Source organism: Python bivittatus, unplaced genomic scaffold (assembly GCF_059951505.1).
Source record: "Python bivittatus isolate LINGU-HERP-01145 unplaced genomic scaffold, Pbiv_v1 ctg000480_np1212, whole genome shotgun sequence".
Lineage (NCBI taxonomy): Eukaryota > Metazoa > Chordata > Lepidosauria > Squamata > Pythonidae > Python > Python bivittatus.
In genome coordinates, this window is record NW_028277075.1 from 73531695 (window position 1) to 73556355 (window position 24661).

At 42.4% G+C, this 24661-nt stretch overlaps 1 protein-coding gene across 2 annotated transcripts in view; it reads right to left on the minus strand.

Moving 5' to 3' along the window:
* Positions 1-1573: 1573 nt before the first annotated feature.
* The window catches only part of LOC148215044 (aldehyde dehydrogenase family 3 member B1-like), a 28640-nt gene continuing 5552 nt past the window's right edge, over positions 1574-24661 (minus strand). Inside the window, exons 5-9 of one of the 2 annotated variants that reach the window (XM_088145164.1) lie at positions 23404-23485; positions 20397-20783; positions 19732-19898; positions 17708-17807; positions 1574-1767 (exon numbers count right to left, since the gene is read on the minus strand). In XM_088145164.1, the coding sequence (XP_088001290.1) occupies positions 1574-1767; positions 17708-17807; positions 19732-19898; positions 20397-20783; positions 23404-23485 (930 nt within the window). Of the gene's footprint in view, positions 1768-16698; positions 16893-17707; positions 17808-19731; positions 19899-20396; positions 20784-23403; positions 23486-24661 lie in introns of those variants that run through there. The other variant, XM_088145163.1, reaches the window with a different exon arrangement.

Consider the following 24661-nt stretch of genomic DNA (forward strand, 5'->3'; position numbering starts at 1 on the left):
GGACAAAAAGTCAAGAACTCACTCACAAAAACAGCAATATAAACGACTGTCTGCTCAGAGCCGCCAATCAACGGCAAGAATAACTGGGACCAATCACCTCTTGGCTGAAATGTCATTTGTTGAAGATGACCTGCAAGAGGCAGTTCATCCTTCATATTTTGCCCCCATCCCAAGGTTTAAATTGGTTTCTGCTGCTTCTTTAATTTCTGGGAAAAAAGAGCTTTCTACAGGTACAGTATCTCCATCCAGAATGCATTTGCTTTTTTTTTCTTCTGAAATAAGACATATGTTATGACATCTTCATTCATACCAGTAATGCATGCCAAAGGAGAGGATGCATCATTGTTAATAATTGTTAATTAATGATTCTGTAATTATTGTTTCACTACATTCTGTAGCTCACAGAAAATTCTTTGCATCCATTCAAGAAACACGAGACTGATTGTGACTTACGTGCTACTATTTTACTCCAGGGTGTAATCTCTAAAGTGGCTACTCCCTTTCGAATGCCAAGATGCTCCTTATTTTTATTGTAGCAAATTGCTTATACATTCACTTGAGCATTTTTTTTCTTTACTTCCTTCTGTTGTCTTTCTTACCCAGTATCTTCAATCAAAAGCTCCTGGTGTAGAAACTAGTTCCTGGATCATTTTATTATGTAATACATTATGTCAATTGATGGCACTATTAAATAATTAGTCAACTGTTTGTAATGTTTAATGCAAGATCTTTATTGCAGAAGCAACACATTTACCTGAAAAATGCAAGAGTGCAGATAATCTCAGTATATTGGCAATTGTTAGCAGAATTATGTGGAACTCGATAGGATGTGCTGTACTTCTAAATTAGTATGCTTTGGGCTGGGTGGTGTAGAAATCACTGATGGAATAAAGAATCTGAACTGTAACTGTGGGCAAGGAGATTGAAAGCAATATAATTAAAGGGGGCATGTCTGAGCTTTAGAGCATCATAGTATAAAAATGCATTCTCAACAGAGTATCTTTACGTATAACAACCTGCATTAGTTCACCTGTGAATTTCTTAGGGAATTAAATTGTTTAATGGATCCACTTTACGGAGACCATCAGGGTTGCTATCTTTATTCTACAAATATATTAATCAGGATGATTGCTGCACTGTAAACTGGAGGTATACTTGCCCATTTTTAATAAAGAATCTGATGTTTGTAGCTTTTAAAGCAGAATTGGCTTTATGTGTTCAAATGAAGATGAAAGTTTACCCACAAACTTTAATTAATTGTATAATTAGCCATTACTGGAATTGAGGATATGTTCTATATCCAACAACTGTGCAAAGAGACTGGGAGGGTATCACCTAAATTTTCTAACCACTACTAAATGTAGAATTTATATAAGCTGATAGAGGATAAAGAAACAATATAAGAAGCAAAGACGGTGAAAACAAGGTTCGTCAGAAGAGAGAGTGTTTTTCAAGGGTCTCTGCAGGTGATGAGGCAAAATTCCAGGACCAGCTGATGAAGGGAAGAACCTCTCAACTGCAGCAAAAGTCTTGGCCGGATTCCTTAAGAACGCAGGTGATGTGATTCCAGGCCTCACAGCAAACTGCACATGCCTCTGCGCTTGATCTCCGAAGCAGAGATCACTAGCTGCAACTTATGATCGTTGTATGGGGGGTAGCGCACTTTGTTGATTGTCTCCAGGCCCATGCAGCGCAAAAGACAGCCACGAAAGTGAGAAAATGTGTCGAAAGTAAACTTGCCGTGGTACTTGCCAAATCCACTGAGTCCTGCAATATTAAAAAAAGAAGAAGTTCAGATCAATTCTGCTGACTGTCATCATTCAGCTGACAACACAACCTGCACAGCCCTTGTTATCTATTCTTTTTCCTCAGGCTGGACGATAGCTGCCCTTAAAAAGCACTCCCCTCATAGTGTTCATTATGAGAGGTTTTATATTCAGTGGACGCTACACAAGTACTCTTAAAGAAGGGACTAAGGAGGAGAATCTAATAAGGACAAGTAAAGGTTGGCTGGATAATAATTTGTCGGTTGATGTGTTTCATGATTGTTGAACTACAACTGCCTTAATCCCCAATAAAATAAGATTATTGCTTTTTTGGTTATCATGATATCTAAAAATTGGACAGAAATTAAATCTGTGTTTAAAGGAAGTTTAATAAGCCTAATTGCAGTATATCTGGTTCCCCCTGGCCATATGTCATATGATATCATATGTCATATGTTAAGATTCAGAATAAGCGTGGTTTAGAACTACTCAAACTCATGTATAAATTACAAATGGTCAGTTTACATGGATCACAATGGGATCAACCAGAAAGTGACCATTTTCCTGTCACATTGTGTTTAAAAATCTTTGATAGGTTGTTTTTACCTTCTTGCCACATTACAGCAGTGGCTGATTATCTTTGCCCCATTCGTGCTAAATGGACTTCTCAACAAGCAGTAAAATCACTAATTTTATCAGAGGGGAACCAGCAAATTCACTTTACTCAGCAATAGTGGATGGCAAGATAGATAATACCTTACTGGCCAACTTTAACAGTCTAGCTAGATCACTCTTGTCTCTGCTAACTGCCCCACAACCAGTTGCAATAAGACATGACCTAAGGTCACGGCATGCTTGGTTTGACCATGAATGCCGTGAAGCCTGGGATTCTTTAAATTATCATTTCAAGCTATATAAAGAGATTCCTGGCTCCTGTACAGTCTCTGAGCTAGTGAAACTGAAAAAACAGTACAAACAGTTAATCTGTCAAAAAAAAAAAGGGAAGACATATGGACATCCTGGCAATGGTTGATAGAGGCTGCCAGTGCAAAAAAACCAGCCATCTTTTGGAGAATGGTAGCGCCATCTTTTTCTGATAATACTTATAGTTCCTTGCCGCATATACCAGCCAATATATGGGAACAATATTTTGTTATCCTATATAGTCAAGCAGAAAATTCCTTGGTAGATTTAGAGTTGGATGTGTCCTCTCTCCCCTATTGGCCCCCGGTCTCACACTCGGAGATCAGAAATATAATCAAACAATTTAAACCAGGGAAAGCCCCAGGAGCAGATTTCATTACAATTGAAGTAATAAAAAATAACCTGGATTGGTGGATCCCTGTGTTAGCTTCACTTTTCACAGCAATAGATCATCTGACTGTGATACCAGAGGACTGGGGTCTGGCCATTATAATACCAATATGTAAGAAGGGTAAAAGGGATGATCCAGCCAACTATCGCCCAATCAGTTTGTTAAGCCAGATTAGTAAAATGTATGCCAAACACCTACAGGAGAAATTACTAGATTGGCTTGAATCTGAAAATATTATAAAGGATGAACAGGTTTAGAACAGGACGATCAACATTAGACCATGCCTTGGTCCTGCAACATTTAGTTGAGAAGTACACTCATAAATCGCGACAATCTCTTTATGCAGCTTTTATTGATTTTAGATCAGCTTTTGATACTGTTTCTAGAACTAAACTGTGGCTTAAATTAAAAAATTCCACAATAGATAAACGCCTATTACTGCTGCTTATTAAAATCCATGAGAACACCAGATTGAAGGTTAGGTGCAGCACTCAAGGCCATGGCACAAAAGAAATACCTGTAAAGAGGGGAGTTAGACAGGGATGTGTACTGGCCCCAGTTTTATTTAATTATTATACAAACTTATTAGTCTCTTATTTAAGTAATTCTACATTCCACCCCCTTAAATTAGCTGAAAGACATATTAACTTATTATTGTATGCTGATGATGCAGTTATTCTATCATTAACCTCTATTGGCCTTAAGAGAGCTTTGAACTCACTTATAGATTACTGTATCGAGGAGGAATTAATAATAAATTATACCAAGACTAATGTTCCAAATGCAGTACTCCGATGGGAAGCAGGAGTCGGTACACTTGAAACCAATCTATGGATTAATATCTTTACCCACTGGCTAAAATTACACCATAACCCCGGTGGACTGACCCATCTAATACTGGCAGATAACTCTGAGACGACCTGGAAAACAGCTATCCAAAAGAAACTGAGTCTCTATGGGTTTTCCAACGATGCCATTTTGACTTTAGAGTTTGACCGAGCCAGGTCACTACTAAGGCAAAGGATCTTAGATACAGAAGGCCAAGCAGAAACTGCTGTTTTTACCCATAATATAACTGCAAATAACCAAATTCTAGTGATACTTGTATCATATTACAGTCCCAAAATTCAGGAGAGCTTTATCCTTAGCTCGATTTAACACTCTCCCTACAGCTGTTTTAGAAGGAAAATACAGGTAATTTCCCTAATGATATTCGATACTGCCCCTGTGGTACAGGTGCCACTGAAACCACAGTCCATGTTCTTTTGTATTGTCAGTATTATAGGGACATTCGCTTTCAGCTGATTACCCCTCTTTTATTTAAATTCCCCGGGCATTCCGATAATTTTTACTTGCATTATTTGTTAAATAATCCAGACAGATCTATTTCTTTAAAAGTTGCAAAATTTTGCCACACAATCTGTAAGCTTCGCCCACAAATGGTTGCTAGTAGTTATTGATGAAAGGGGTAATATTGTTGTCTGTTTTATTGTATCTATTTTTATTGGTCAATGACCGAAATAACGATGATGATGATGTCCATTTTTAACAAAGAATCTGATGCTTGTAGCTTTTAAAGCAGAATTGGCTTTATGTGTTCAAAAGAAGATTAAACTTTAATTAATTGTATAATTAGTCATTACTGGGATTGAGGATATGTTCTATTCCCTACAACCGTGCAAAGAGACTTGAAGGGGATCATCTACGTTTTCTAACCATACTAAATGTTGAATTTCTATAAGCTGATACAGGATATAGAAACAATATAAGGAGCAAAGACGGTGAAAACAAGGTTCGTCAGAAGAGAGAGTGTTTTTCAAGGGTCTCTGCAGGTGATGAGGCAAAATTCCAGGACCAGCTGATGAAGAGAAGAACCTCTCAACTACAGCAAAAGTCTTGGCCGGATTCCTTAAGAACGCAGGTGATGTGATTCCAGGCCTCACAGCAAAGTGCACATGCCTCTGCGCTTGATCTCCGAAGCAGAGATCGCTAGCTGCAACTTATGATCGTTGTATGGGGGGTAGCGCACTTTGTGGATTGTCTCCAGGCCCATGCAGCGCAAAAGACAGCCATGAAAGTGAGAAAATGTGTAGAAAGTAAACTTGCCATGGTACTTGCCAAATCCACTGAGTCCTGCAATATTAAAAAAAGAAGAAGTTCAGATCAGTTCTGCTGACTGCCATCTTTCAGCTGACAACACAACCTGCGCAGCCCTTGTTAATTATTCTTTTTCCTCAGGCTGGACGATACCTGCCCTTAAAAAGAACTCTCCTCATCGTGCTCACTATGAAAGGTTTTCTATCCAATGGATGTTGCACAACTACTCTTAAAGAAGGGACTAAAGAGGAGAATCTAATAATGACAAGCAAAGCTTGGTTGGATAATAATTTGCGGGCCTGCTGTGTTTCATGATTGTTGAACTATAACTGCCTTAATCCCCAGTAAAATGAGACACGTGTTTTTTGGTTATCATGATATCTAAAACTTGAACAGAAATTAAATCCGCGTTTAAAGGGGGTTTAATGAGCCTAATTGCAGTATATCTGGTTGTGAGAATAGAAGAAATAAATCTTGGAAATTATGATATAGATGAAATCCAAATACTGAGGCTGAAATTTAAAGGGAGAACGTTAATATGTATTAACATTTATGCCCCACCCAGACAACAGGCTAAATGGGATACACTGGAACAGTCTTTAGTTGATATGTTACAGTATTCCACAATGATAGATTGAATTATTTGTGGGGATTTTAACGCTAGAATTGGCCCAGGTTTGGAAATATTGAACTTAAAAGATAAAGGCCTATTTGAAATGGAGGCCATCTTCCCCCTGGGCCCTATGTCATATGATATCATATGTCATATGATAAGACTCAGAATAAGCATGGTTTAGAACTACTCAAACTGATGTATAAATTACAAACAGTCAGTTTACATGGATCACAATGGGATCAATCCGGGGGCTCATATACATCAGTCAGTCATAGAGGAGGAGCTGTTGTTGATTATCTGTTTATATCACCCTCATTGATCCCATTAGTACAGTGTTTTAATATTATAGATAGACCTGAGAGGGATCATTTACCAATCAGCCTGGATTTAACGTGGGGTTGTTAAAAATAATGTAGCACAAGAGAACCATAGTATAGGCAGTTCTATACAAAATCAGAAACGATTAAAGTGGATACTCCCCTTGGCCGAAGTTCTAAGATCAATATTATACAGCCCAACAATGTTACAGCAGAGGCTGACGCTTATTCAAAATACCGGAAATGCAAATAGCATAGATGAGGAGGTGCCTGGCAACCTTAAACCACTGATGTGTAAAACATGGCAAGGGAAAACAGATAAAACCAGAATTTCGTGGTTTAATCATGAATGTAGACGTGAAAGAAAGGAATTAGCCAGACTTATCAGACAAATTAAGAAGGATAAATCATTCAATAGGGTAGAGGCAGTGAGGGATAAACGCCAAAAATATCAAACGTTGATTTGGAGGAGTAAACAAGATGATTATAAAACACAGTGGCAAGAACTAAGACTGTCATGTATGCAAAATAACAATACGAAATTCTGGGAACTAGTTTCCTAAGGCGAGAGAGAGATAAAAGTAATGATAGAAGCTCAGATTACACCGGAAGATTTGCTAACTTCTTTTAAAAATAAATTTGAGGATACTAGTATATCAAACCAACAGCTAATTGGTATTGATATATTAAAACCATCCCCAAAATGGCCCCCTGTAACTGTGGCAGAAGTAAAAAGAATAATTGCACAACAGAGAGCTGGTAAAGCCCCGGGAGAGGACATGTTACCTCCAGAAATGTCCTGATTGGTGGGCCCCTATACTTGGCTCTTTGTTTACCTATATCAACGCCACTGGTCAATTACCTGTAGGTTGGAATAACAGTGTAGTAATCCCAACATATAAAAAGGGAGATACTACAAATCCAGCTAATTTTCGACCTATAAATCTTATTGACATAGGGTGCCAGCTATATACAAGATATGTTTTAAACAGGCTGAACGATTGGGCAGATTCCAGGCAGATTATAGCGGAAGAACAGGCAGGTTTTAGAAAGGGACATAGTACTATAGATCAACTTTTCAGTTTACAACACCTGATCCACAAATCAGTGAATGGACCCTCAAAATGCCTGTATGCAGCATTCATTGATTTATCATCTGCCTTTGACAAAATAAATAGAGGGAAATTATGGGAGAAGTTTTTAGTTACTGATATAGATAGAAGATTATTTAATATATATATTCTATGAAGATACCTACATACAAGTAAGGATAAATGAGAGCAGTTCCTTAACAAAGCAGATTAGAACCTTAAAAGGTGTCTGCCAGGGCTGTCTACTGGCCCCTTTCCTTTTTAACTTTTATATCAACAATATTGTAGAAGACTTAAATAATCCTTCTTTCCATCCATTGGAAGGAGAAAGGTCCCTATATTACTGTATGCAGATGATATGGTACTTATGTCGACAACATTAATTGGAACGAGAAGAATTCTGACAGAATTTGGCATGTATTGTAAGAAAGACCACTTGCAGATAAATTATTCTAAAACCAAGGTAGTAGTATTTGCCAAAAGACCAAAGAGACATAGATGGACTCTAGGCAGTAAGGAGATAGAACAAGTGAGGTCGTTTAAGTATTTGGGCATGCAGTTTACTGAAACATTGTCTTGGGACTATATATATATAGTCATATAGCATCAACAAGAATAACAGCTATGAGATCTATGAGGGCTATTTGTTCCTTCTTCTATTCAAAAGGAGGACGCTTAGATCAACCTGCACTTACGATCTTCCAGGGGAAAATAATATCACAGTTGATATATGGGGCCCCAATTTGGGGGTTTAGTAAATTAGAAGAATTAGAAGTGGTCCAGAATAAATTTCTGAGATCAATCTTAGCCTTACCTTCATGTATACCAGCGGCAATGTTGAGATTAGAAGTCGGCCTCCCATCGATTAATATAAGAGTAAAGAAGGCAATAATTCTGTATTATAGGAAATTAGTTCTTATGCCCAATAATCATCCGGCCAAAAAATGCCTCTATGAAAATTTTAATAGCAACAGATGGGCGATTCTGTGTCAAAAACTATTTTTTCAATTTTCCCTAGATCAGGAACTGTTTAACCAGACAAGCTGTCATACACTATTGAGGGACTATTTATTTTTTAAAGATTTTAGACAGGATAGAGATCAGGTGTGCAGGCTTAAGTTGGCCAAGTGGTATCGTCTTCTTAAAAATTGGCACGGAATGTCATATTCCTTACAGTAATCCATACCCCAGTCCCTGAGAAAAGCTTTTAAAGAACTTCATTTTCAAGCAATGCCAACAGCCTATTTAGATGGAAGATAGAGAGGGTTACCAACTACACACCATTTATTGTCGGGCAGAGTGATAATCACAAACACTCCTGTTTGTGCAGAGTGCAGCAAAAACTCCAGGAAAATATTAGCCATGATAGCAAACACAATGCAATGTCCATTTCTTGTTTCCCAAAGAAATCCAGTCAGAAAATATATACTAACTGGTGTTTATTGATAAAAATGCAAAATTCCATAAAATGCAAATATCATACAAAATATAAAGAAAAACACATCTTCTCATTTAATGTAGCATCCAAGACTTATTAGCAACACAAGCTTAACAAAATCTCTAGCTACAAACTCTTAGAGAAGAGGTACGCTACTTGGTACTTTGTTACAACTACGTAGCCCATAAAACCTACATAGTGGCTAACACTAAAACAACTAACAACTACTCAGAGAAGCTGAACATTTTCCTCCCCTTGTATTATAGCTCTATGCCACCCCCACTGGGTACCTAGCATACACACGCCAATAGGTGGCAGTAAATAGCACAATACACAACACACAATAACAGGTGTTTTTCACATGATCTCTGTAGTCAAAATATTATTTGTTATTGTTGTAAAGATAACGGGATGAATCCTTTCCCATGAGAATGAAAATCCTGACATTTATGTATTTGGAATACCTCACAGGCGGAAGATCTGACTCATTATCTATTTCATTGCAGATTATACCAAGAACCAAGAGCTAGATTTATTACGCCTTTGTAAATCAATTGAATCAGACTAATCTAGAAAAAAACTATTTTTTATTGTCTGATGAAAATGAATATGTAACTAATCAAGTTGCATTGTTCGCAATGGCTGCCAGAAAGATACGGAGGCAAATTTTGACAAATAGCGCAGCAAATACTAGAGGGGATGGACTGAATTGATATGGATTGCTGTAATTTTAAATGAATTTTGTTAAAACCTAAGCTTGCAAATAAATGTATGAAACTGAAAGTGAAATCTGCGTATCTCTTCAGTTTAACCATGTTTTTCAGTCAAAATCCAATAATCTTGATTTACACAACATGTTAAGCTGCGTTTAGTGCAGTGCGTGACCAGGCCTGTTGAACCAGAGCTGTTTGTCCTGCGGAAAACGTTTGGATCATGTTAGCACCACTTAGAAAGTTAAAAATAGTGAGCCTCCTCCCCTGACTCCTGCTGAACAGTGTAATGTACACCGGGAGAAATCCCGCCCTCTCATTTATTTATAAATGACCATCTAGTTTATAAACAGTGGGGTATTTATTGTTTGACTGCATTTGGTTTAATCCGCAAACATGCTGGAAATTGAAAAAAAAAAAAAAAAGGACTTTTCATGTCTTTGTCTTTAGTTTGATGAAAAACATCATCAAGAGGGAGAACTTTCAGGTTGGAAGCGAAGGGTAAGGATGGAGGTGAGAAATGGAAATAGCACAGGAGATAAAAGGCTAATCATACCAATGCTACCAAGTGGTAAGGTAACCAATGTTGCCTGTGTGATGGTATCATTGCCGCAAAAGCCACCACTGCTAACACAATCCAGTACATGGTTCACAATCTATAAAGAGAAAAACGGTAGAAGAATATTAGGAATCCTGTCCTTAATCTTCCAAACATGAGTTTTATCAAGTCCCAGCTCTATAATAATAAGGAACATTATACGATTTATGATCATTTGTTTAACAACCATTCAATGTTATGATGGCGCTGAAAAAAGTGACTTATGCCCAGTCCTTACAGTTACAACCATTGCAGCATCCACGCGGTCATGTGATCAAAATTCAGGCCCTTGGCAACCAGCAAGAATTTACAAGAGTTGCAGCATCTCAGCGCCACATGATCACCATTTGCAACTTTCCCAGGGGCTTCCACCAAGCAAACTCAATGGGGAAAGCTGGATTTGCTTAATAACCATGTGATTTGCTTAAGAACTGGAGAAAAAAAGTCATGAAATCAGGCACAACTGACTTGATGACCAGATCGCTTAGCAATGGTAGTTCCCATCCCAATTGTGGTTGTCAGTTGAGGACTACCTGTACAAACAAAGGTCTTTAGCCTTTGTGCCTGTATCAACATTTGGAATGTTGAAAATGTGTCACTGGCATGCTCACAAAATGGCTGATATTGTAAGCATGGCCAATTAACCATTTCCTATTGCACCAAACTGGCTCTCACGTTGGCTGAGGAATTCTGGGAGTTGAAGTTCACATATCTTAAAGTTGATAACACTGAACTAGAGCCTGACAGCCACTGGACTGAATATTTCCGAAATGGGAAAGAGCCCCACGAACCGCGGGCTGAGCTTCCTCGATGCTTGGTGCATTTTTAAGTTTTTTGTCGAGAGGTACACTTGGTCCCCCACCTTCCACTGCCACTCAGGGAGCCTCTTGCGGTCGGCATGCTTTTTATAGTCTGCTCTGGCCCCTTGCAGCGCCACGTGTGCTGCTCGCCTCGTGGTGTCTATCTGGGCAAACCAAGTGTCCAATGAGTCTATCCGGAATACCGGCTGGGGTAGTTCCGGCATGGCGACGAAGTCTCGCCCGGTGGCCACCTTAAATGGGGAAAAGCTGGTGCTTTTATGGATGGCGTTGTTGTATGCTACTTCTGCGAACGATAGTAGCTCTGCCCAGTCGTCCTGCTGGTGCCCCACGTAGCACTGCAAGTACTGCTCTAGACCCCTGTTAAGGCGTTCTGTGGCTCCGTCTGTCTGTGGATGCACCACGGAGGAGAGGGCTTGTTGCATTCCCACTCGTTTCAGGAACTCCCACCAGAATCGCGCAATGAAGTTCCCACCTTGATCGCTGACGATCCGTCGGGGCGTGCCGTGCAGCTGGTAGATGTGTTGCACAAACAATCACACTAGCCTCTCCGCCATGGGGACTTGCTGGCAAGCCACAAAGTGCGCTTGCTTGGAGAACAAGTCAGTTACAACCCAAATGGCTGTTTGTCCCTTGCTCTCCGGCAACTCCATGATGAAATCCATAGAGATCTCCTGCCACAGACCATCAGGTGTTGCCACCGGCTGGAGTAGTCCCCGGGGCTTGCCCTTGCTTCCCTTCGCAGTTGTGCAGACTGGGCAACCCCTCGTGTATCCTTCCACGTCCTTGCGAAGCATTGGCCACCAGAACTGCCGCCGGATCAAGTGAAGACTCTTCACGAAGCCGTAATGCCCTGTGCTCTGGCTGTCATGGGCTCTCTCCATTACCCCCCGCCAGCATTCTTCGGGCACGTACACTTTCCCCTCACGCAACCACAAGTCCCCCTGGCTCATCAATGAGCTCCGGTTCTCTTTAAGTCAAGTGTCCCGCTCCACGGCTTCAGAAAACCCCCGCTTTAGCTCAGGCTCCATGTCCCTTACCTCTTTCTTGGTTTGACTTCGGGTAACTACTTTCACAGCCATCCTGCCCGCAGGGATGATGGAGTCCACAATCTCCTCCCACTGGCTAGCATGCTGGGGCGTGCAGGATAGTCCATCTGCTAGAAAGTTCCTTTTCCCCAGGATATGTTTGAGGACAAAGTCAAATCTCCCGAAGTACTGGGACCAGCGCGCCTATTTTGGTGACAGCCTCCGCGGGGTTTTCAGGGCTTCAAGGTTCTTGTGGTCCGTCCATACCTTGAACGGCTGGGCTGCTCCCTCTAGCAGGTGTCTCCAGGTGGCTAGGGCCCACTTGACCGCAAACGCCTCTTTCTCCCACGCCATCCACCTTCTTTCCGTCTCGGTGAATTTGCGGGAGGCGTAGGCACATGGGTGAAGGGGCCCCGCTGGGCCAGGCTGCAGCAGGACTGCTCCCGTCGCCACGTCCGATGCGTCCACTTGGATGACGAAACGCCAGTCCGGGTCGGGGTGGCACAAGATCGGCTTTGCCGTGAACCGCTGCTTTAAATCCCCAAATGCCTCTTGGCACTCTGCGGTCCATGCAAACGGCATGCTGGGTTTGGGGGGTTTCCCGCTGCCCCGGGTTTTGAGTAGGTCTGTTAGTGGGAGGGCGACTTGGGCGAAGTTCGGGATGAACTGCCTGTAGAAGTTTGCAAACCCCAAGAAGCTTTGGAGCTGCCTCCGGGTCCACAGCGCTTCCAAGCCCAGCACATCCCTCACCTTCTTTGGATCCATTTCGATCCCTTGGCTGGATATGCGGTAGCCGAGGTAGTCCAGCTGCTCCCGGTGAAACTTACACTTTGAGAGTTTCGCGTACAGTTGCGACTTTAACAATCTCTGCAGCACCGTGTGCACCAGTTTTAAGTGTTCAGTCAGGGTCTCAGAGTATATTAGGATGTCGTCCAGGTATACCAGGATGCGCCGGTAGGGTAGGTCATGCAGTACCTCATTTATTAATTGCATGAACACCTCCGGGGCCCCTTTTAACCCAAACGGCATCACACAGAATTGGAAACTTCCAAGTGGGGAGTTAAAAGCCATTTTCCATTCGTCCCCTGCGCAGATCCTGACCCTAAAGTATGCCTCGCGCAAGTCCAGTTTGGTGAACACCCTCCCCTTGGATGGATGTGATAGCAAGTCTTTCATCAAGGGGAGGGGGTAATTGTATTCGGTGCTGATTGCGTTCAGGCCCCAGTAGTCCACGCACATCCAGAGCGAGCCATCTTTCTTCTCCCGGAATAGTACCAGGGCCGCTAATGGTGACTTCGCGGGTTGGATAAAACCCCGCATAAAGTTTTTGTCTATGAACTCCTGAAGGGTGCCCATCTCCTTGCCTGACAGGGAGTACATTTTCAGTTTGGGCAATTTTGCCCCTGGCTGGAGTTCAATGGCACAGTACTGGGTCTGTGGGGTGGGAGTTGATCGGATTCCTCCTCTCTGAATGCTGCTGCTAGGTCCCAGTACTGCCGTGGGACCTCCATCTCTGGGCACTCCAGTGTCAACGCCTGCTCTGTCACGGCTGCGCCTCCTCCCGTTGCCGGCTGCCGGTGTTCCCTGCGCTCGTGCTTCCCCAGCTCTCTGTCCCCAAACCTCAGCGCCTCCAACGTCCAGTCGATGCACGGGTTCTGCCACCGCAGCCACGCTAAGCCGAGCACCACTGCATAATCAGCGATCGGGACCACCATGAACCTCAGCTCCTCTTGGTGATCCCCGATCGTCATTCAGACTGGCTCGGTGTAGTACTGAGCCGGTCCCCCTCCCCGCAAGTGATCCATCAAGTTGGCTGAAGGCGATGGGCTCCTTGAGTCTCTGCACTTGGAGTCCGAACCCTGAAACTAGCGCTGGGTGCATCAGGCAATGCGTGCACCCAGAGTCCAGCAGTGCCTGCAGTTGCGCTTCAGCCCCAGACCTTACCCCCAGGATCTGTACCCTCACCCGCATGGGAGGGCAGTCCTCATCTGCTATCAGATCCACACATCTCGGCTCCTCTGCCCGCACTGGGATGCCATTCAGTGCGAGCGCGGCTCGTTTCCTGCTGCCCCAACTCCTCCCCGGAAGACGCCGTCTCAGGAGTAGACCATCCAGCTCCACCGCGCTCTGCTGCTGCTGCCACAACTCCCTTCCTCGGCCGGTTGGGTGCTTGCCTCCCGGGTGTCTCTGCAGGTCTGGCATCTTACTGGGGTGGGGCTCCATCTCGCTCCTTTGGGCACTGCGCCGCCTGGTGGCCTTGCCCCCCGCAATGGAAACACAGGTTGGAATTTTTTGATGCCTCTTGGGGCCCCGTGGGCTGTCGTCGGCTGTTCCTTCCCTCCTCCATAACTCTCTCACGCGGCACATCTTTAGTCAGCTCCCATTTCCTTGACCTCTGCTGGATCTGCTGCCACGCTGACTCCGCTGTCCTGGCCAGCCAGATCCAATCTTTCAGGGTGGTTGGGTCATCCCGGCCCAATGCCCTCTCGAAGACCTCCTGGTTGATGCCCCTCTTGAAATACGTCACCCTCAGTGACTCTGGCCAATCCGTGAGTTTCTCCGCCAGCTGTTGAAACTCCAAAGCGTATTCAGCCACCAGCGTCTCCCTCTGCCTTAATTGCAGGATGTCGTCCTCGGCCCGCCTGGTGCTCAAGGTATCCTCGAATCAGTCCCGGAGTGCCTGCATGAACTCCGGGAACCTCCTCAGTTCCGCTGCGTTGGTGTCGTATAACCAGACCACCCAGCTACCCTCTTGGCCCTCTAACAGCTCCGCCATGTAGGCAACCCTCTCCTCGTCACCCGCGAACAGGTGACTGCTCCGCTTCATGAAGTTGCGGACCTGGGTTAAGAAGCGGGGTAATTGCTCGGGATCCCCTGAGAATTTTCTGGTGAGGCCCCGGAGTCTCAGCGCGTCCGCCGCCCACCGATCCACCATCCTGGGTGCCGGCACTGGAGCTGGTTGGGGCTCTGAGTCGCTGCTGCCATCGCTTGCCTCTTCCTGCACCTGTGCTCCTGTCGTCGGGGCCCTGGCTCCCAGTACTACGGCCTATAACATTGCCTGGATGGCGTCAAGATGCTGGTCAACCTTCGCCTCCAACCGGATGAGTCTGTCCTCTAGCTCGTGGGTCCGGGACTCCGAGCCTTGGCCTGTTGTGATCACCTGTGTTAAAAGAGAAAAAAGCACTCCTTGGCATGCACTGAGTAGCATTCAATGGGGAGTCCTGGCTTTATGTAAGGTTTACCCCATTCGTCTAGAGAAACTCTCATGACACCTGTGTTCAACAAAGAAGTTTACTCAAGCGTAACGCAGCAGTTACAAACAAATCCAGGACTGGCTTGGCACATTTCATGGTACAGTTTATAGTTCTTCCCTTCCTGGGCTTTGCCCCGTTGCTAAGTTACATATTGCAGATTCCAGATTACCAATTGCCCCGATAATCTCCCCCTGCTACTCCAGTAGCAGGTTCAGCCAGTTCCCATTGTCCCTTAATCGCTCTGCCCCCCCAGTGTGTTTCTTCTGGGTCCTTTCAGTTGCGCACAAAACTGGGGTTTTCCCAATTGCTCACTGATCATCTTCCTGCGGGCCGTGGCTTAGTTCTTTGTCTCAGCGCTCACAGATAATCAGAGTGGATACAAAACTTCCACTCTGCGGTTTCCCTGTTAAGTGGGCACAGGTGGCTCATAATCAACCGCGGCTTTCACTTCCTTTTTTCCCCGGCTTGCGAGAGGGCGGTAGAACTGACTCAGCGCGGCTGGCCAAGTTCCTAGCAGTGCCACGCCGGCTGAACCTGACAGCTACTCCCTTTCGAATGCCAAGATGCTCCTTATTTTTATTGTAGCAAATTGCTTATACATTCACTTGAGCATTTTTTTCTGCACTTCCTTCTGTTGTCTTTATTCCCCAGTATCTAAATTTCAGTCAAAACGTCCTGATTCAGGAACTAATTGTTGGCTCCTTTTATTATGTAATACATTATGTCAATTGATGGCACTATTGAATAATTAGTCAACTATTTATAAGGTTTGATGCAAGATCTTTATTGCAGAAGCAACACATTTACCTGAAAAATACAAGAGTGCAGGAAATCTCAGTATATTGGCAAACTTTAGCAGAATTATGTGGAACTCGATAGGATGTCTGTCCTTCTAAATGATTATGCTTTGGGCTGGGTAGTGTAGAAATCACTGATGGAATAAAGAATCTGAACTGTAACTGTAGGCAAGGATATTGAAAGCAATATAATTAAAGGGGGCTTTAGAGTATCACAGTATAGAAAATGCATTGTCAACAGAGCGTCTTTATGCATACCAACATGCATTAGTTCAGCTGTGAATTTCTTTGGGAATTAAATTGTTTAATGGATCCAGCTTTTGAATATTCACTCAGAAATAGTTTTATCTCTTTACAGAGACCATCCGGGCTGCTATCTTTATTCTACAAATATATATATCAGGATGATTGCTCCACTGTAAAGCAGAGCTGTACTTGTTCATTTTTAACAAAGAATCTGATGCTTGTAGATTTTAAAGCAGATTTGGTTTTAAGTGTTCAAATGAAGATGAAATTTTACCCACAAACTTTAATTAATTGTATAATTAGCCATTACTGGAATTGAGGATATGTTCTATATCCAACTACCGTGCAAAGAGAATTGGAGAGTATCACCTAAATTTTCTAACCACTACTAAATGTAGAATTTATATAAGCTGATAGAGGATAAAGAAACAATATAAGGAGCAAAGACAGTGAAAACAAGGTTCGTCAGAAGAGAGAGTGTTTTTCAAGGGTCTCTGCAGGTGATGAGGCAAAATTCCAGGACCAGCTGATGAAGGGAAGAACCTCTCAACTACAGCAAAAGTCTTGGCCGGATTCCTTAAGAATGCAGGTGATGTGATTCCAGGCCTCACAGAAAACTGCACATGCCTCTGCGCTTGATCTCCGAAGCAGAGATCGCTAGCTGCAACTTATGATCGTTGTATGGGGGGTAGCGCACTTTGTTGATTGTCTCCAGGCCCATGCAGCGCAAAAGACAGCCACGAAAGTGAGAAAATGTGTCGAAAGTAAACTTGCCGTGGTACTTGCCAAATCCACTGAGTCCTGCAATATTAGAAAAAAAGTTCAGATGAAATCTGTTGACTGTCATCTTTCAGCTGACAACCCAACCTGCACAGCCCTTGTTATCTATTCTTTTTCATCAGGCTGGACGATAGCTGCCCTTAAAAAGCATTCCCCTCATAGTGCTCACTATAAAAGGTTTTACATTCAGTGGACTCTGCAGAACTACTCTTAAAGGAGGGAGTAAAGAAGAGAATCAAATAATGACAAACAAAGCTTGGTTGGATAATAATTTACTGGCCTGCGGTGTTTCATGATTGTTGAACTACAACTGCCTTAATCCCCAGTAAAATGAGACTATTGCTTCTTTTGGTACAAATTAAATCTGTATATCTCTTCAGTTTAACCATGTTTTGTACTCAAAATGCAACAATCGTGATTTACACAGCATGTTAAGCTGGGTTCAGTGTAGTTTGTGACCAGGTCTGTTGAACCAGAGCTGTTCGTCCTGTGGAACACATTTTGGTCTTCTTAGCACCACTTACAAAGTTAAAAATAGTGGGCCTCCTCCCCTTACTCCTGCTTCCCAGTGTAATGTACACCAGGAGATTTCCCGCCCTCTCATTTATTCATAAATGACCACCTAGCTTATAGCACAGTGGGGTATTTATTATTTGATTGCATTTGGTTAATCTGTAAATATGCTGGAAATAATTAAAAATAATGGACTCTTAATATCTTTGCCTTTAGTCTGATTGAAATACTCAACAAGAGGGAGAACTTTTCAGGTTGGAAGCAAACGGTAAGGATGGAGGTAAGAAACGGAGATAGCCTAGGAGATAAAAGGCTAATCATACCAATGCCACCAAATGGTAGGGTAACCAATGTTACGTGTGTCAGGGTATCATTGCCGCAGAAGCCACCACTGCTAACACAATCCAGTACACGGTTCACAATCTATAAAGAGAAAAACAGTAGAAGAGTATTAGGAGTCCTGTCCTTAACCTTCCAAACATGAGTTTTATCAAGTCCCAGCTCTATAATAATAAGGGGCATGATACAAACAAAGGTCTTTAGCCTTTGTGCCACTATCAACATTTGGAATGTTGAAAATCTGCCACAGGCACACTCACAAAATGGCTGATATTGTAAGCGTGGCCAATTAGCCATTTCCTAAAAGGCTACTGGAAAGAAAAAATAAAAAATAATTTCTCTATGAATCTTAGTATACTAGCCAAGAGTTTGAAAATGCAAATAAACCCTTTTGGACTCCCTGTTTTCTACCCCCATGCTCACGACATACAGAGCCAAGAGCAATGAGTGGGAATAAAGAGGAGAACTTTAGGTAAAATAATCAATACCCTCTCCCAAGCCAGGGCTTTACAGCAAACACTCAGAAGTTTCCCTCAACTCCTCTCTTCCCAGGTAAAGAGAAAGGTTGTTCTTTTAAAAAGCAATGGCAGAACTCTGGGGCACAGGCAAGAAATTTCAGTGCCTGAATTGGGGGGGAAATGGAGGGGGCCATCTCCCCAATAACTCTGATAAAGAGCTGAAATGACCTCCAAGAAGTTGTTTCAATGTCTTTTTTCTCTCTGTGTCCAAAATCTTGTTCTTTCTTCTTCCAATTTCTCTGTAAAGTTAGGACATTCAGTGTAATTTGAGACAAGCTGAAGATTTATTCTTCTCTCTATTAATTTCTTGGGAGCTGATGTATTACGTGAAAGCTGTCTCTCTCCCAACATTACTAATTATAGCAGACAACCACAATCTTACGCTCAGTCAAGAGCACGGTGTGCATTTTTGTAAGCTGGGCTCCATATATCCTAGCTTTGTAAAAAAATAAAGTTTCATTGTCACTTGCAAGATTGATTTGTCTCCAAAAGAAGAGTGATGGGTTAAAATAACTAGCCACATACTTTTATGCTACAAGGTCAGGGGGGCATAGTAGAGAAATTATTTCATTTTTTCCCAGTTTTTATTTGCCCAAAGGACAGCACGGGTTGTGGGACCCTCTCTTTCTCCCAGAGCAGGGATGGAGTGGAGCTCCCGGGGAAGCAATTGGGACAGAAGTAGTTACCAAACAGCTGCACCAATGCTGCAAGGTAGGGCAGGGTGTGGAGACCCAGCAGGCTCCTGGGAGGACATTTCAGACGGGAGGGAGAACAACAGCTCAACAAGGCCAGCAATATTGCTGCCCTCAAACAGTATCACCACCAGTTGTTCTCCTGAAGATGTGGTGGGACATCGTTGGTGTTCAAGCTCTCATTCTTATCGTTTGCTTAATTTTGCCCTCCTTGGCTACTAGACTTTCAGTGTAGATACTTGCTTGTCCTTAATTTGGCCACAAGCAGAGGCTCCTGCCCCAAGGACAAGGGCTTTAGAGTCTCACAACTGATTTTGGTGCACCAATGGGAGTACTGATCTCCTAGAAGACCCACATTTGTGCCCTAGAATGTCTGCCTGGGAGCTCTTCTGATGCAATAGAAGGGGAAAGACCACTGTCGTACCAGAACAGCTTAGAGCAATTGCGGCCTCCTGAGCAGTGGGCTGGGGATGAGAGGGAGGCTATGTTTTGAAGACAGAACCTTAAAAATAGTACTGTTAATGTAGTTTCCTTTGCACTGTGGAGGTGTGGATAAGCCAGTTATTTTTAACGCAGGCTTATTGCTAAATCAACAAGGATACAATTCGGCTTTCCTTCTATCACCCAAGCTGTATTACCAGTGGGCCAAGAACTACTTCCATGTTGGTTCATCACAGCTTACCACTAAGCACATTTTGAAAATAGTGCAAGTCTCCTTTCTTTTAGGCATTGTGGATAGGCTGATGGAAATAATCCAGATTCTCCCAGATACAGTATGCTGTAACGTAAACAATATACCTTGCAATCACAGGAGAAAGCATAGGCAGCTAATGGGCGTTCTCTGCAGTTGATGAACTGGATGGCCTCCTCCAAATCCTTCACAGTGAAAATGGGCAGGATGGGCCCAAAAACCTCCTCCTGCATGATGGGCTCCCATGCCTTCACATCCACCAGCACTGTGGGAGCTGTAATGGGCAAAAGATCACATCAAGACCTGCTCTGCTTATCTCTCATAACTTGATTGTCCAATTTAACCAGAGCTTTAGTTTTCCCCAGCACTACACTTCCAATACGCAAACCCAGGAAAATATGTCTGTCTTCTTGCTCTGTCTAAAACACTTTCCCAATCTGACACTTGCCAGATTGTGGGACTTCTACTTTCAAAATCCCACACAAAATCTGTGTGGCCAATGAGAGTTAAAGTCCAACACGTTTGTTCAGCACCAACCTGAAGCCTTATTTCATCCCTATACCTACTCACCACGCACTTTTTAACAAGCTTGATTAATTGACTGATTGATTGATTGATTGATTATGTGCCATCAAGTTGTTTTTGACTTCTTGCGACCACATAGATTTTCTCCATAAGCTTACTAGATAGTAATCATAAAATGTCTTTCCGTCTTTCCCAAACTCCAACCTTTTCCCCTTACTCTTCCCTCTGCCCCAAGCTATATACTCACCAATGTAACGGTCACACTCATCGGTCTCTCCACCAATGGCCACCCGGCCACATTTCAGCAAATCCCGGACACGCTGGAAATGCTTGTCATTCACCACGCGGCCAAAATCAGGGGACTCCTTGGGATCAGGGCCATAGAATTCACAGATAGCTTGGCGCAGGCAAGGTATTAACTTCTCCTGTGTTTCAACTGTACAAATCACATAATCAGGTGCAACGCATGTCTGTCCAGCATTGAGGAACTTTCCCCATACAATTCGGTTGGCCGCATTCTGGAAATTGCAGCAGTGATCCACGTAACAGGGATTTTTACCCCCCAGCTCCAGAGTCAAAGGTGTCAGATGTTTCGCTGCAGCAGTCATGATGATCTTTCCTACATGGTTATTCCCTGTAGAGGTATGGCAACATTTGGGTCAAGAGAGATATACAGACACCCACACCTCCCATCCAGCATCAGAGGCCACAATTGTGTGTTCAGAAGACACCCGTGTTGTTTTTTGTCTAACATTCCTCCATGCAGATCAGCAAAATTCCACACAGGTTGTTTAAAAAATATCCACGAAATGTTAATAAGAGTTGGCAAGGCCACTCTGCCTAGGCAGTTTGTATATAATGTAAGAAATATTTTCAGATTTACAAAGTATTTGGAAGATACTTATATTTTAAAAAATATCAAAACATGGCAGCCTGTGATATCCTATTTGACTAAAGATCAATGTTGTCGGATACGTGGAAAAACAGTGATTTCGAAATATTAAATGTATTGACAGCTGCAAAAATTTGAATTACATAAAGTTGAAAGCTACACAAATTCCTATGATTTCTTGGTAAAAAAAAAATCAATACTGCATTGTAAGATTCAAAAAGAACTAATTGAAAAAAAGGAACAAAGAATATTTATATATGTAAAATTTTAAAAGTACAGGAATGTCCAGATGTACTACATTTCCAGCTATCCATCTTTTTTTTCAGATTTTTTTAATCCTGCCTTTTTATTCTTTTTTATACATAACTCAAGGTGGCAAACAAGCCTAGTACTCCTTCCTCCTCCGATTTTCCCCACCCAGTGACCTGTGAGGTGAGTTGGGCTGAGAGAGCTGGACCGGCCCAAAGTCACCGGCTGCTGTTCATGAAGGACTCACAGTCTCCGGGATTCTAGCCTGGAGCCTTAACCACTAGACCAAGCTGGCTCTTGACTCTTGGACTGCTGTTACTGTTGGGATGATTTTCCTAATTCACTCAGAATCTTTCTTCTTGTAGCCTTACCTTCATGTATACCAGCGGCAATGTTGAGATTAGAAGTCGGCCTCCCATCGATTAATATAAGAGTAAAGAAGGCAATAATCCTGTATTATATGAAATTAGTTCTTATGCCCAATAATCATCCGGCCAAAAAATGCCTCTATGAAAATTTTAATAGCAACAGATGGGCGATTCTGTGTCAAAAACTATTTTTTCAATTTTCCCTAGATCAGGAACTGTTTAACGACACAAGCTATCATACACTATTGAGGGACTATTTATTTTTTAAAGATTTTAGACAGGATAGAGATCAGGTGTGCAGGCTTAAGTTGGCCAAGTGGTATCGTCTTCTTAAAAAATGGCACGGAATGTCATATTCCTTACAGTAATCCATACCCCAGTCCCTGAGAAAAGCTTTTAAAGAACTTCATTTTCAAACAATGCCAACAGTCTATTTAGATGGAAGATAGAGAGGGTTACCAACTACACACCATTTATGTATTTGGAATACCTCACAGGTGGAAGATCTGACTCATTATCTATTACATTGCAGATTATACCAAGAACCAAGAGCTAGATTTATTATGCCTTTGCTAAATCAATTGAATCAGAGTAATCTAGAAAAAACCTATTTTTTGTTGTCTGATGAAAATGAATATGTAACTAATCAAGTTGCATTGTTCGCAATGGCTGCAAGAAAGATACGGAGGCAAATGTTGACAAATAGCGTGGCAAATACTAGAGGGGATGGACTGAATTGATATGGATTGCTGTAATTTTAAATGAATTTTGCTAAAACCTAAGCTTGCAAATGGAATGAGTGAAGGAGAACTGTGAATCCCATTTTAGAAATTTGCCCGATGCAGACTAAAATTGTATAAACTTTTCTTGCAGCCATATTACACTGCTGACTCATACAATTCGTCATCAGCATTTTATTCGAAGATCGTTTTTACAAGGGCTGTTTCCAACCTGGTTCATTTGATTTTTGTTTTCCTAAGTCAAAAACTGCATTTTTCTGTCATTTTCAGTCCATTTCCCTAACTTACTGTTTTCAGTGACTCCTAGAGTATATATTTCCATCCAATTTTCTTTCATCTGCAGAAGATGATAATTATCCTGTCTTCCTCTTCATCCAAGTTATTAAAATCACTGTCCGTTTAGGTCTAGAATCTATTAGGGCAATCCATTAAAACCCCATACTAAACTCTGCTGCCAAACTCCTGTTAAACATTGCAGCTGTTGTTGTTATCCTGAGCTATTCTGGCAATGAAAGGGAAAAGCAAATCTGAGATAGAAATGAAATCCGATGTTGGCTGAAATTAAAGACTGAGGTTTTGCATCAAGCGTAGCCTTTCTCCTACTTACAGTGTGACAACTAATCTTTTCCTCCACTTGTGGGCAAGACCTGCAATCTGGAAGCTGCCACTAACTTGCCACGAACTCAGCTGCACTGCAGTAGACGTGAGAAAGCTACTGAACGAAGACACATGGCCAACTGCTGCTATTATTAACAATTTGCTCTTCTAGAAAGGCATTGCAGTAGCCACAGAGAGAAATTCTACTGCAGATGGGGTGTCTGTGTGTGTGTGTGTGTTTGTGTGCTAATGCATGATCTTAGATAAATTACCCGAACCTTTCAGTTTCAATAGCTGGATATTGGCTTACCACACAGATTGTTCTGCAGACATTAATGATCAATTTTTAAAAAAACAATACGATTGAAAAGAATAACCTGAAAAGAATATTCAAGGAGAGAAAATCACCTGTATAGAAGATATAATCAAACTTATTTTCCAGTAATTTTCCTGTTTCTTCAGGACCAGCTGTCACCACAGCAAAGGTCTCCTATAAAACAGAAAGGGAAGTTCACATCCATTCAACCTGCCTGCACATCACACGGGTGCTGTTTTCTGTCTCTGAAACCTGCAGGGCAAAAAGCCTCTTGGGGTCAACTGGGAGCAGGGAACTGCTGCATTAAACTGAAAGGAAACTAAGATTTTCCTTCAGTATTTCAATTTTAAAATGAGATGATCATTTTTGATTCAGTGAGCATACAGTAATAGGGGACCTATGATTTTTTTTCTGTCCAGCCTTCCTGTGTGAGTGGAATTGTCTTACATTCATAGCGGTCTCCTAGCCTCATTCTCCCCAAAAGAGTTTTTCCTTAAAATAACAAGAATATATAGTCAGTCCCTTACACTGTACTTGGATCTTACGAGAAAAAAGAGCACGTAACCTACGTCCAAAGTGAACTGACACTGATCACCCCACTGTAAGCTCTCATTTCCCTTTTGATGTGGCTCCACAAAGAGAACTGAGACACATCAAGCTGGCTGCTTCCCTTTGGCAGCCTTCTTAGTCTTCACTGAAATCGAGGGGCTGGAAAAGCAAAGTAGTGTGGAAAGCTGTTACCTACAATGGAAGAATGGAGGGCAAAGTTGATGGAGATGGCTAAGAGGGTGAAATGGACAGCTTTGATTAGGGAAGAGAGATTAACTAATTTTAACAGTAATTGGAAGCCCCTTTTGGATTTTTTGTGGGAAACAGAAAAAAATGAAATTATGATGTATGGATTTGATGATTAGCAAAATCAATAGATTATAGAAAAAATGGAGGTTAAGTTGTAATCTTAGAGTAAGACTTCAATGTCTGTTTATTTATATCTTTAAATATATTTATATATTTATATCTTTAAGGCGAATATGTGTAGCTCAGCGCTGAACTGTGGAGTCCCTGGGGCTCTCTGAGCTTGGTTCTTTTCTTGCAAACATTTCACTGCCTGGCTAGTTAACATCTTCAGTGATAAGATGGGATGGGGTTTGCTCTCTATTTATATACTGTGGCACGTCTTGCCAGTGCTGGGGGGGGTGGGGTTTTTTTCCCCCTCCCCTGGTAGTTCCTCGATTAGCATATATTTACTGTTTGATTGTGTGTCTGGTGGTAATCTTTGCTTATCTGGGTGATGATTGCTGGTGAGGCAATCTTCTGGTCTTTTGTCTCTTTTGAAAAGTATGTAGATCC